General features: G+C 38.4%; 1 protein-coding gene across 1 annotated transcript in view; it reads left to right on the top strand.

Moving 5' to 3' along the window:
* sema6ba (sema domain, transmembrane domain (TM), and cytoplasmic domain, (semaphorin) 6Ba) overlaps nucleotides 1-14,415 on the top strand; it is a 166,188-nt gene that overhangs the window by 99,588 nt on the left and 52,185 nt on the right. The window contains exons 3-5 of the mRNA XM_056253452.1: nucleotides 4,449-4,563; nucleotides 8,422-8,482; nucleotides 8,596-8,658. Coding sequence (XP_056109427.1) covers nucleotides 4,449-4,563; nucleotides 8,422-8,482; nucleotides 8,596-8,658 — 239 coding nt within the window. The remainder of the gene's footprint in view (nucleotides 1-4,448; nucleotides 4,564-8,421; nucleotides 8,483-8,595; nucleotides 8,659-14,415) is intronic.

Below are 14,415 nucleotides of genomic sequence, written 5' to 3'. Positions count from 1 at the left end.
CGTGTTACGCAGCACGTTTGAGCTTCAGCAAGAACCAATGAGGTTCATTCTTGTGTTACGCAGCACGTTTGAGCTTCTGCAAGAACCAATGAGGTTCATTCTCGTGTTACGCAACACGTTTGAGCTTTTGCAAGAACCAATGAGGTTCATTCTCGTGTTACGCAACACGTTTGAGCTTCTGCAAGAACCAATGAGGTTCATTCTCGTGTTACGCAACACGTTTGAGCTTTTGCAAGAACCAATGAGGTTCATTCTCGTGTTACGCAGCACGTTTGAGCTTCTGCAAGAACCAATGAGGTTCATTCTCGTGTTACGCAGCACATTTGAGCTTCAGCAAGAACCAATGAGGTTCATTCTCGTGTTACGCAACACGTTTGAGCTTCTGCAAGAACCAGTGAGGTTCATTCTCGTGTTACGCAACACGTTTGAGCTTCTGCAAGAACCAATGAGGTTCATTCTCGAGTTACGCAGCACGTTTGAGCTTCAGCAAGAGCCAATTAGGTTCATTCTCTTGTTACGCAGCACGTTTGAGCTTCTGCAAGAACCAATGAGGTTCATTCTCGTGTTACGCAACACGTTTGAGCTTCTGCAAGAACCAATGAGGTTCATTCTCGTGTTACGCAACACGTTAGAGCTTCTGCAAGAACCAATGAGGTTCATTCTCGTGTTACGCTGCACGTTTGAGCTTCCGCAAGAACCAATGAGGTTCATTGTCTCGTTACTCTGCACGTTTGAGCTTCGGTTTATGTTCGCTGGTCAATGTTTACACGTGAGTAAATTATTAAATTCAATCTGTTCATCATATAAAGCGATCGAAAAATATCTTCATTTGTGTTTTGAAAATGAATGAAACTCGTACGGCTTTGGAACGACATCAGGGTGAGTAAATGATAACAAATTACAAAATGATAACAAAAACTACTCTACATATACTAGTTTTAAATGCATAAACTGGTATCTTACAGAAGTTATGTGGGCATGAAATAGATTTACATATACAAAGTTGTCCTGCGTCATTAAAAAATAATCATTAAGATTTTGATGTTTGGCTAACTGCACTAAGAGATCATTCGGGTTGCATGAGAGTCACCTCAACAGGTTGCAGCATGAGAAAACATTACCCTTAGAAGCTCTGTTAACTAAAGTTAATTCCTATACATTATCGTATAATTCACACTCCACCCCTAAATGTGGTAAAGTCACGGTTTTCTTGTGGCTATGTTAAAGCTTTTACACTGCATGCTGCACTACCACTGTTGTGAAGCCATTTCCAGACTGTTCTTTTAAATGTACATATGTTTGACATATGATGTGTACATGTCGCACTGTTTGTAAATAGTTTAGCACGTTAGTGTTCATGGATGGATGAAATACACCATATGGCTGCGATCTTTTTAAAAGCCTTTCAACATAATGGTGCTGGAATAACGAGACTGTGGATGTGTGTTCGAGTATACGAGGGGTTGTGTTCCCTATCCCACAAACCAGCATCAGTGATATTGATGAACAGCCACTCATGCATCTCTAATGATTCAGTAGAGACCAGGGGTTAAAGTTCATCCAGCACAATGTGTACATGTGTGTATGTGGGTCAAGTTTTGTCCCCACAAGGATAGTTAAACCTGATTTCACCTACGTTGTAGGGTCCTGCCAATGTTTGCTCTCTGCGAGGAAAACTCCTTTGAAAACATACTAAATAATGTCTTAATGAGAAAGTAAAAAAAGCAGAATGGTTTATGTGAGGAGTAGATTTAGAGGTAAAGAACAGAAAATATCATTAGCTCAGAAGTCAGTGAAGATAGAAAAACAAACGTGTCTCTGTCTGTCTGTGTGCGTGTTTGTGTGTGTGTGAATCAAAGTGACCTTTTTAAGGGTTTTCCGCATTTAATTGCACTTTCCAAAGCACAAAAACATTTAAACCCTTGTGAAATGTGTCCAAACAACTAAAGGCAAACCAACCCAGCAACAACAACAGTATCTCATATGCTTCTCTCCTTATTACAGGGAAATTAATTACTAGCAGAAACTGTACAGAATATTATTAGCATTCAGTAAATATGTGGGTGTCCTCAGGCTTCTCTGCCCTCAGACACAGAATGCAGATCCGTCTCTCTGCGGTTGGAGGACACATTCCTGTTTGTTGGGGTTTTTTTTCCAGTGGTAATCTGTTTTCTAATTGTGTTTAACCTCTTTCCACAGCATTTGGAAAGCAATTTTCCTTATCTGAAATGTGTGAACGCACTCTGAACTGCTAGCGACTCTTTTCAACAGCGTTTTATGCAGGAGCCTTTTGGGGGACACAATATGAAACTTATCAGCTTTGCTCATGAATATTAATTATGCGACGGGACATTGGCCCAGGAGTCCTAACTGATTGTCTGGGCAGGTTGCATTAGCCATAGCAGGATTAGCGCTTACCGTGTGTGCATCAGTGTGATTTTATTGTAATTTGTTATATTTTAGTATATATTCATATTTTAAATTAGCTTTTATTTTTTTATATTTTCAGTTTTCATTTTAATTTTATTTTAAGGTTTAGTAATTGTATGTGCTTTTGTCATTTTTATTAGTTTTTTAAAATATATTTTCATTTAGCTTTAATTTATTTTTATTTCAGTTTTAGGGTCATTTTTCTTTTTCATTTTTCTCGTACAGGCGACAGCGTTGTCAAAAGGATCCCAGACCACACGAATCCGTGAAAAGTTAAAAACGCTGTATTGTGCTTCCAGGCCAGTAGTTGGCGATGTCACTTTGTAAAGAAACAACACTACTATAGTCTGAACACGTAATACGTATGTGCATGACGTCACCGTTTTCACAAATTCACATTCTTGTCGAGACGATAACGGTATAGTTTTTTTTTTTTTTTACTTGCACTTTGAAACACGTTTGCAAAAGTTTGCGTTTTCAGGCACCCAACACGCTGGCCAAAACGCATAAGAAAGTTTTCCGTTTTTCGTTGAAAACGGTGTTGTGTAAACACCACCTTACTTTAAAGGGATACTCCACTTTTTTTGGAAATAGGCTCATTTTACAATTCCCCCAGAGTTAAACTGTTGAGTTTTACCGTTTTTGAATCCATTCAGCCGATCTCCGGTTCTGGCGGTACCACTTTTAGCATAGCTTAGCATACATCATTGAAGTGGACAAGACCATTAGCATTTCTAAAAAAAAAAATGATCAAAGAGTTTCACCTTCCGTCAACACAACGGAACTATTTTCAGGCGCTGCGTCATATCATTACGCCTGCTGCTCTCATGGTACGGCAGTGAAGTTTCTTGATTATTACGCAGGAATGAGAGTATAGTTCCTAGCCCTATCAGCCTAGAAAATCGCAACTTTACATTTTCCGTCGGTCTTAGTGCACGATGTAACTGCAGAAGAGTCAAGTTTTAAATAGGAAAAATATCGAAACTCTTTGGTCATTTTTTTTTTAGAAATGCTAATGGTCTTATCCAATTCAATGATGTATGCTAAGCTATGCCAAAAGTGGTACCGCCAGAACCGGAGATCGGCTGAATGGATTCAAAAATGGTAAAACTCAACAGTTTAACTCTGGGGGAGTTGTAAAATGAGCCTATTTCCAAAAAAAAAGTGGAGTATCCCTTTCAGTAATTTTAGAACTAAATTTTTGCTGTTCTAATTTTTGTAAAAAAAATTGTTTTCCTGCTATACAAGTTGACAGAGGTCATGTGATTTTTTTTTCATGGATATCCTGGTTATGGGGACTGGGGGGTGTCCAGTTCTAAAATCATAAAAAGTATATATATATGTAATATACATAACATTTGATGCAACAAATTGTTCTTTATAGTCATTAATTTTTACAATTAATCAGTTCAGAAACTAGTCTAAATAATTCATGAACTGATTCAGTTCAACTCACTGATTCAGTGATTCAGTCTAAGTGTGTTAACAATTCACTGTAATGGATTATCAGTAAGCAATGATGTGTATTTCTTTTTCTCATAAAAAGCTATCACATAACTTCTGAAGACTTGGCACACAAGTTGTATATACCAATCTTATGATGATTTTATGATGATTCCTTATTTGTTGTAATTGCGTATAGTCAGAGCGACAGTATATTATGAAAGAAAGAGAGGTTTGGAATGACATGATGGCGAGTAAATAATGACACAACTGTTATTTTTGGGTGAACTTTCCCTTTAGGACGACTTGTTGTTGGACTCTGACACAATGATGAATGTCTTTGTCCTTTATTCCTGTCTCGGAGGTCTTCTATCTCTAACTCTTCTGGGAAAGTGATAGACGCATTCCTGCCTGTGGTTTAGTGTCTGTTTCATCCATCTATACTTCATATTTTGGCTCTTTTGTTTGGGTGCCCCTAATGTCTCTCTTTTCCATCTCAACTAGTCATTTTTTTCCCCACATTTTGACATCCCCGTTACCCCCTTCTGAATTCTCTCTGTTTCTTTATCTGTAAGTGGTGAGGCGATATCCAGTGTTTGTGGGCCGAGCGCATCGCTCTTACACCCGTCAGGAGCCGCTGTACATTCAGACCGTCCTGAAAGTCAATCGTACACTCTACATTGGAGCCAGGTAAATTATGCATTCACAATGACTCAACATACACATTTTAAATTTTATAATTTTTTTAATAATTTAGCATATTGCACATCTTGCAAGGGCAAGCAAAATTGCACATACTGTCCTAAGGAACAAATGTTAAATCGATTCATTCATGCACTCATTCAAGATTCGTTCACTCAGTAACATCACCGTATTTGGTTTTACTTTATAGATTAAAATGACATGAATATAATATCCTCTCTTTTATTAAAAGCTTTCTGTTTCACTAAACCGTCTCGGTACCTAATTGGTCTTAATCGGAAGTGACAAGTTACACAATGAGAAAATGTCATTACCGTTTTCAAGCTCTGGCATTAACACCCAAGTCCTAACAGCTCAACACAATGCGCCAATATAGCAGCATGTTCTTCACACACTGTCAAAGTATGCATGTGGAAATCTGTGTCCAGTCCGACTGGTGTTACATTTAGTTACATGTTTGAAATCCATCACATGGAATCCGCCTTCAAAGTCCGAGCTGGGAGGATTTAGACTCTCAAGGGAGTTTGCATGTGGTCCTGGTTAGGCAGTGGTTGAAAGTTAAACCTCTGTTCGCTGACCTTTAGCCTAACCATTACACAGTCAAGCAGCTTGAACGCGTGCTCTCTATCTCTGAAGCTAGAGAACAAATATAGTCTATCTTGAGTTGCTGAGCTCTTATAAACTCTTTTACACATTCTGAAAAGGTGGAAACTCTGATAAACCAGTTACTTTCACCACAGAACTCTGAGGCTGACATCTCTAGAGCTGAGAACTCAAATTTAAACTTTCTCATAGACAGGTTGATGGATTTGTTTTATCAAAATCCTTTAGTGCCTCAGTGGTGCTAAAATACATCTTCACAGACTTTCTGTCTCGTCTCGGTTAGTCACGTGATTTAAGCTGCGATTTGATTTGCATACTTCTAATATGCACTGTGTACTTCACTGGCAGTGGGAAAATATTCTTAAGTATGTAGTAAGACAGCCAATTGGTTATTGCTTCAGAAGTTATTGCTTACATGACAGTGTTATTTTAGTATTATTTATACTTAGCATTTATTCATATTTAAAAATATTAGCTTAAATTTTTATATTTGTTTAGTTTTCATTTTACATTTAGTAAAAAAAAATGTTTTAAAATATTTCAGTTTAGCTTTAATTTATATTGATTTAGGTATAGTGCTCAAAATTGTATTTCAGTTTAAGGCAACATAATTTTCTAATTTCAAAGTTTAAATTTTCCGTCCAATATTTATATTTTTTTCATTTCAACTTTATTATCGGAAACAGTTTTAGCTTTAGTCGCTATATTCACTATATGTCAAAATATTAAAGGGCACCTATTATGCCCCTTTTCACAAGATGTAAAATAAGTCCCTGATGTCCCCAGAGTGTGTATGTGAAGTTTTAGCCCAAAATACCCAACAGATCATTTTTTACAGCATGTTTTAAAACGCGCTGTTTTAGTGTGTATCCCTTTAAATGCAAATGAGCTAATGCTGCTGGAAAAGAGGGCGGAGCCTCACGAGCTTGCGCTCTGTCAGGCAGTGTTGCCAACTTAGCGCCTTTGTCGCTATTTTTAGCGACTTTTCAGACCCCTTTAGCGACATTTTTTCAAAAAAGCGACTAGCGACAATTTTAGCGACTTTTTGGACAAACCTCAGTAACCTCCAAATGTTGTCAGTACTGTCCTGCGAGCGCGAGGTCTTGCTTTCTCCCTGTCGTCACTCTCTCTAGCTGCGTCTCCCCTGTTCAGTGAATGGCTGAGAAGAGCGCACGCCCGCTGACAGACGCGAATGAGCAGTGTTTTTCCATGGACTTATCACTTATCTGCTTTTCTTTTGTTTTATATTTAAAGAATTTAGTTCGACCATTTTAATTTTATTTCTTTTCTTGTGCTTATTACTTGTAACACTCACTATCACAGAGCTTAGTTCATCCGGTTCCCTAACTTTCTCAATTCAGATAATGTTCCACATAGGCCTATAAATTGTTTTATCATTCACTATATTATAGCTACTCGTTCTATTGGCTGACAACAAAAAAATAGGAAATGAGAACAGCTTTATTTGACATTCGGCTATATTATATTAAATAGACCATTAATTTAGAGAGAAAACGCACTAGGCAGACAGAACGCAAGTACGGCGCGATGACGTCATTAATATGCTAATTTACGTATGACGTCATCTAGCGACATTTAGCGACTTTTAGGGAAGGCGTTAGCTACTTTCCTTTGAAAATAGTTGGCAACACTGCTGTCAGGACAATCTCATCTGGTAATATCAAAACAGAAACTCTCAGTAGTGGTGTTCATATCGACCCGGAGTCGGACAATAATGCCTACAGAGTCAGAGAATATATGCTGTATGGAGATAGAACAGGTATAGTTTAGTTTAATTATTATATTATTAATATTTGTCATCTGCTTTTATCCACTATTAATACAAGCCTGCTGACTGCGTCCGAATGATGGCCAAAAATATACTGATGAGTTCAATGAAGTTTATTGTACATCACACAGTTAGTTTTACTCCAGAAAATCACTGTAAGCGCTGAATAAACACAGTATAAGAAGTGCGCATTAAAGTCTTATCCATAAACTCTCTAGTCTCTCCCTTTCATTATTATCAACATACACTGCGAGCTGTCATAAAGTGTGTGCTCTCACTTTCATTTCTGCGTGATCAGGTTAGGCTATCGCTCTGGAGAAAAACAACTGCTTTATACTGACCCTTATTCAAAGCAGTCCGGTGTAAAATGACTCGAGCAGACATAAACGAATTTCGATAGAGTTGAGGGAGCACTTTCTTCGAAAACAAAATTAATACACCTCGTCTTCAGCGGCTCAGATTTCGGGAGTAAATAGAGAGAGCTATGTGGATTAATACATCCAGCTACACAACACCTACAACGCTTGGGAGACATTCTCGTCGTCAGTGCAGCAATGGCGGATGTGTACAACTCGCTCGCTGTTATGAACTCGATCAGGGCGGTACTATGTTAAAACGGCAGTGTCTGTCAACATTCGTGGGCGGGGCCTGTGGATGATGTGACGTCACACCAGCCCCATGGCTGAAAACAGGTCGTTGGGAGACTTCTTGATTGTTATTTTCAACTTGTTGTGAGATGTATTTTCATGTACAATTCATTGTATATTTTCTGTTGCAATATAAAAAAATAAAAAAAAGAGAGGCTGATCAACCAAGAGCACAGCCAATCACAAGGCTTTGTCCCACCCTCCATAACACAACAACCAATGGTTTTAGTAGGCCTACTATCCACACCCGCCACAATACAGCTGCTGTATAATTTTTTTATTGCACAACTGAAAAAAACAACAACATTTTTTATGAAAAAAGGTCATTGGGAGACACTGCTTATGATTTATGAGGATTTAAAAAAAGGAGTGGGTGGATTTTTATCATTATAGGGTGGTTGTGTACATACTCTGCCAACACACATTTATGTCCAAACACCATGTAAAAGTGAATTTTGCATAATAGGTCCCCTTTAAGATATTAAGGGTTGTTTTAAGATGATATGTTTTCAGTTAAGTTCATTTTTTTAACCCAATTAGTATTTTTTTCCCTCTCTTTTTATGCATAAACCTTATTCTTTTTTTGATAAATTGCTGAAAACAATAATGTAATGAGCAGGGTGTATTTAATAAGAAGATATATTCACTGAAAACAACTGTCAAAAAATGTGTTTTTGTGTGTAGTCTAATGCATACTCTATAGTTTGTAAAGGATGTGAATTGGGATACAGTATTTGTGTTAAATTAAGTTCCATTTCCATTTTCATTGTTACTGATGGTCCATGTATGCGGTGTGTGTTTGTGCAGAGATGACCTTTATCGAGTGGAACTGGACCATGTATCTGGAGATGAAATGTTCTACAGCAAGGTGAGCCCTTGTGCTGCTCTCTGTCTCTTACACACACATAATTGCATGTTTGAACACTTCGCTTACCCTCCCATGGATGTGGGTGATGATTTTATTCCTTTGTCATTTTGCAGAAAAGGACGTGGGAATCCAATAAGAATGACATCCGCATCTGTAGAATGAAGGGCAAACATGAGGTGAGCGTTCAGTGCCAAATAACACAAACATTTTTTCACGTTGGTTTCATGGCCTTTTTCGCGCTATCTGTGTGGAGAAATTCATTCAAGGCATTTTGAGTGATTTACTTGCCAATAGCTGGATGTTTCAAACCCGTGGCAGAGCTGGATACAGTCTCATATGAGTACATTTTCCCTGAGAGTTAATGTATAAAATAGGGATTTGGTTTATATTTGCAGTCTCACAAGAGAATGTCACTTGAGCCTCTCTGCTGATGGTTGTAACCTTATTACGGAGGATTACTAACTGCGGATGCTATTGAGGGATGTAGATTTTCCAATGAATTGCTTGTTATTAATTTCGACTGTAATTATTAGATTAACGTTACTGTCAATTTAGCTGTCAGTTACCTTTTACTGTATGACTCTTGTTGTGTTTTATCACACATGCTATCTTTTCTTGTGTTAATGTGTCTCTTTTGTTGTTGTGTTAAATATTAATTTGATGCGTAAACAGCAAACACTAATACAATTCATGCAGCATGCTTTTTTTTTTTTTTTTTTTTTTACATTTACATGCATTTATTCAAAGCAACTTACAATAGAGGGACATGCAATTTGTCAAAGTATTCATAGTATGGCAGGTTTATTTGGATAAATTTACACATGCTTCTTCTGCACATCCTTCAATCAAAGAAATAATATCCAAAAATAACTAATCCTTTGCGCAATACCTGAAATTGGGCAAAATAGTTTCTCTAAACAGTTGCTCTACTTTAGTCCACATTAATTTAGCACTGCATGTGGTATTACTGCATATCAATATGAAATTTAAATTATGCATTTTTATTCTCTTCTAGGCTCACACGAGTTAATGAGGCTCATTGTAGAGTGCACAGGATTCATGTGTTTTATTTTCCTGCTGCAATTACCATAGTGATACAGTTGATGGAAAGCTGGTGGTAAATGTAATTTTATTGAAAGGCAATATTTATGTAGTTTTGAGTGTAACACATACTGGCGTCTCCATTGGAAACAGTTTTGTCTTTTATTCAGCACATTTGGACCTGACAGCTCCTGCAGCAGTTCACTTAAGAAGCTCAATAATGAGCGATCGACATGCTGGTTTGGTAAAAACAGGTGTTACTCTATCATTACACAATGAATGACAGAAGTTAAGATGATTTTAAGAAGGTGATTTGCCACATTATTAGGAAACATGGCCTTTGTCGCTCAGGATCTGTTAAGGGATAGATCATGATGACACAACACAACAACAAAATAAAGGTTCTTTAATGGCATCTATGGTTCCATGAAAAACCTTTAACATTCCCTTTGCATAGGTTGGAATAAAACGGTTCTTTTAAAGGGGTCATCAGATGCCCATTTTCCACAAGTTGGTATGATTCTTTAGGGTCTTCATGTAAAGTTTGTTACATACTTTGGTTAAAATTCCTCAATGGTTGTGTAGAACAACACCCTTTTTACCTCTTCAAAAACAGCTCTGTTCACAGCGACCCGTTTCGGTGCATGTCTCTTTAAATGATAATAAGCAACTGCTCACCCGCTAATACGGGAAATATGCTAATACGGGACAGTCCGTCAGTGGGCGTGGGCGGAGCATGAGCAATATGATGTCATTTTGCTCAGAAAAGTGTTTAGGCTTTTTGAGGATAAAAAAAAGGAGTGAAATGGATTTTTTTCATTATATGGTGGTTGTGTGGACACATTTACAAAGACACATTTACACTGAACAAAATTATAAACGCAACAATTTTGTTTTTGCCCCCAGATCTAAGACTTTTTCTATGTACATAAAAGGCCTATTTCTCTCAAATATTGTTCACAAATCTGTCTAAATCTGTGTTAGTGAGCACTTCTCCTTTGCCGAGATAATCCATCCACCTCACAGGTGTGGCATATCAAGATGCTGATTAGACAGCATGATTATTGCACAGGCACTATATAGCCACACAATTTCAGACATCTTTGGATTTAATTCCTTTTTTAATGTCCTGCCTGGAGTGTTGTATTTTTAAAGGAATAGTCCAACCAAAAATAAAAATTCTGTCATTTTCTCAAATTATCCTAAACCTGTATGAGTTCTTTGTTCGTGTTGAACACAAAAGATATTTTGAAGAATATGGGTAATTAAATGATATAAGTATGGGGAAGCCAATGGAACCAGAAACTGTTTGATTACCAGCATTCTTCAAAATATCATCTTTTTTGTTCAACAGAACAAAGAAACTCATTCTTTTTGGGTGAACTATCCCTTTAAGACAACATGAAATGAAAAATACTTCAGCTTTTGAATCGCACCTCGAGACCCCTGTGTTCTGCAACCTAATTAGTTGATTTTGAAAATATGTTGGTTTTTTCCCCCCAAATCCCTTGATCTATCCTGCCCAAATAGTTCTCCTCAACTCTTGTTTTATTATTCTCTTTAACTTGAGGAGATTGTGAAGGCCTGTTTTCTGAGCTCAAGTTGGGCCGAGTTCAGTTCTCATGTCCCAGACACGATTGTGTCTTTCTTTGATGTTTTCGTGATAAACCCGTTCTTATTCTTCAGTTTCAGAGGCTAATTACCTTCTGCCTTCTGCCCACCTTCATAATGTAGGAGTCCTGCTTTCCCGCTCTTTTGCAAACCAGGGCGTTTTAATAGATGTGTATGACTGCAGGGGAGAGAACTTCAAGGGACTGAGTGTCAAACCTGGACAAGGATTATTGTTTGGCAAGAGGGAGCTTACAAATTAGACCTGTCTGCCACCCACCCACATGTTCGCAGAAATCTGAGACATCAAACACGCACCTGCGAATCTCTGCCTCCGGCACTTTCTGCAACAGGGTCTCATTCTCTCTCCTTCTTGCTTTTTCTTTCTTGCCCTTTCCGTGTTGTTTTTGTTCGTGATCACTAATTACCTCATACACTATAATATGTTTTTTCACAGCATTCGTCTTTAATTGTATGAGATTGACAGAATATTAGCGCAGACGGACAGAAAAGGATCAAAAAAGGCCAGAAACACTTCAGTTTGAGAAACACGTCCAATTACCCGTCCTTCTGTCAGATATCTGACCGCACACCTCCACACACCACTGATATCAGACTGCTGATCCGGGAGCCAGTTTTTGCATTTCATATGCACTAGAATAAGATTAGATGGACTTTAGAAAGTGCTGTCAGATGAAATGTGTTTGATCTGATCTAGCATGTGTTCCTTCAGTAATTGTGGCCTTGCTGCTTGATTTAAGCTGACATGATTTGATAATGAGGGAGGAAATTCAATATCCTCTGGTGGAGAACAGTGACTGGATCTAAAACCCTCATATCTCGATTGATGTTAGTTATCGAAACCACACATAAAAAACCCACAACACACAGTAGACACTAGTTTTTCCGCATCGCAGAGCTCCTCTCCCACACTGTACGACTTGACAGACAACTACATGTCGGGCCCTATCGTGCAAGTGTTTTTTGCTAGTTTCAGCCCGACGCAGTTATCATTTTCGTGTCCTGCACCACGTTGTTTATATAGCAAATGCATTTGGGCCCATTTGTGTGCTGGTCTGAAAACAAGGTGTGTTCTTGCGCATTGCTAGCCTGGGAAAACCCAGACAACTTCCGGCAAATTTAGATTTGCTCTGCAAGTTAGTCTGGCAAAGAGCTCATTCAAGCCCATTTCCAATCCGTCGAAATCGCAGCACCAATCAGAAACGTTGGGACGGGCTTTACACGATGACGACAGCACAGCAGTTGCGACGGTGAAGCAGATTTTGTACATTTAAAAAGATGGATGCCGGTGTGGAACTAGGGGTGTGATGGTTATAGTTGAACACCATCATTAGAACTTTATAACCGCCAAAACCATGTTATTAAAATATTTTTTTCACAAACATTTTTTATCATAGAGAATGTTTAAATACTAATATCAGCTTACGAGTGAAACGGAGGTGGAGTTAGTGGTGCTTCGGAGGCTGCTACTGCTGGAGATATTCGGGAGAGGTCTGTTCACTTGCACTTGCGCTGTGCTCTTTAGACCATGCGCTTAGATCGTTAAAATAGGGCCCGTCCAGTCCGGTTCCGTTCACACAGCGCGTGTTTTCAGAGAATGCGGTTGCGAGTCCTGAAAATTTACGAGTTCGTTATACAAAAAGAGGGTTGGTTATAGAATGCGGTTGTCACTTCAGTACATAAACAAACTGTGTCTGAATGTAACCGTATTAAGGACTGACAACCCTATTCTGCTGCTGTGTGAACGTGGCCAAAGTGACCGGTTCAAATCCAATCAAAACAGTTTCAACGCAGTGTTGACAGTGGTGCATTAAACCACAATAACATCTTCAGAGGTAGATAAATTGATCATTCATAATTCATATGAAGGGTCTTCAGATGCAGGAGTTGAATTATTGCATTTGGCTGTCACTCGGCCTGCTTTGATTGGCTTTTATGAAGCACAAGATAAACAGATTTCTACAGCAACAACATCGTGACTACAACAAGATCACATCTGTCTCCTGTGATACTCCTATGGGAGTGTATTGATGTGTGTGTGTGTGTGTGTGAGAGAGAGAGAGAGAGAGAGAGAGAGAGAGAGAGAGAGAGAGAGAGAGAGAGAGAGAGAGAGAGAGAGAGAGAGAGAGAGAGAGAGAGAGAGAGAGAGAGACTGCCTCTCGAGTGTCTCGACGAGTTACAATTGTCTTTTTTACTCGCTTGGAGGGCACTGCAGGAAGAGAACTGTATTTGTATGGTCGTTCTGAATGAAATGAGCAACTGGATTCCATCATGAAGGATTCACTGAACATCTTTTTGTTCAGTCCTGGAGAATTTTATTGCTCAGATATTGCTATTTTACAGCTCAAGGCACTTCATGGGTTTCATTGAATTTTGTCACAGATGTTTTGCCTAAAATGTCTTAGGAGTAATAAAGTTGACACAAATGAGAAATTGCAGGGAGCTATAAAGCTATGTATGTGAACCCTTTGGATTTTTGCATGCAGTGAAATTCTATCTAATTTTCAGCTCTTAAAATATAGTCGCAACAATCTGAATCCACTGTCAATAAACATTCACAATTGCTATTTTAAAAGTTGCACATTTCATGTTTAATATGATGTCATTTTTTATTTCTCTCTTGCGTATATTTCAGAGAGACGAGACTGTTTCTAAGTACTGAATGTGCAGTTGTCCATCTATATCTAAAAGGGACAGTTAGCGATTTCTGAGAACACTGTTGAAAGCAGACCGAGCAGCACAACACACTTGTCCACTCATGATAGGGCAGGAGAGAGAGTGAGCAAGAGGGAGATTTGAAAAAAGACTGTAGAAAGAGAGGTGGTTGAGAGACATTAAAAAAGAGAAAAGCTCAGAGGAATATCACTAGAAAAAGAAGGGTTATGATCAGGCAAGAGCTTTATGACCTGTGTTAATATTAGAAAAGCTTTCCAGTGCTGGAGAGACTGAAGCGTGAAGAGGTTGTGTTATTTCTGCTCCATATGCGAGTAACATTGGTTTTGCTGTTCCACAGAATCAAGATATGCTGTTGTTGTAATGCTAGCTATAAAACAGAACAGTTTTGAGTGTCATTGTTTGTCTGCTGGCGACTAACAACCTTCCTTGTCGTTCATTTGTCATCTTTGCTTTATTTTTTGTGAAGCATTATTTTTCTTCGCTTCAGCTATGAAAAAGAGACATCCACTATTGCATTTGGGAGCGGAGCAATGAAGGGAGCGTTGTGTTTGTTCATTTCAAATATCAACAGTGTTTCTCAGAAATCC

The sequence above is a fragment of the Rhinichthys klamathensis genome, unplaced genomic scaffold (genome assembly GCF_029890125.1).
Source record: "Rhinichthys klamathensis goyatoka isolate OS25496 unplaced genomic scaffold, OSU_Roscu_1.1 h1tg000105l_1, whole genome shotgun sequence".
NCBI lineage: Eukaryota > Metazoa > Chordata > Actinopteri > Cypriniformes > Leuciscidae > Rhinichthys > Rhinichthys klamathensis.
The sequence above is the reverse complement of the archived record's forward strand: the minus strand, read 5'-3'. Positions and strand labels throughout refer to the sequence as shown.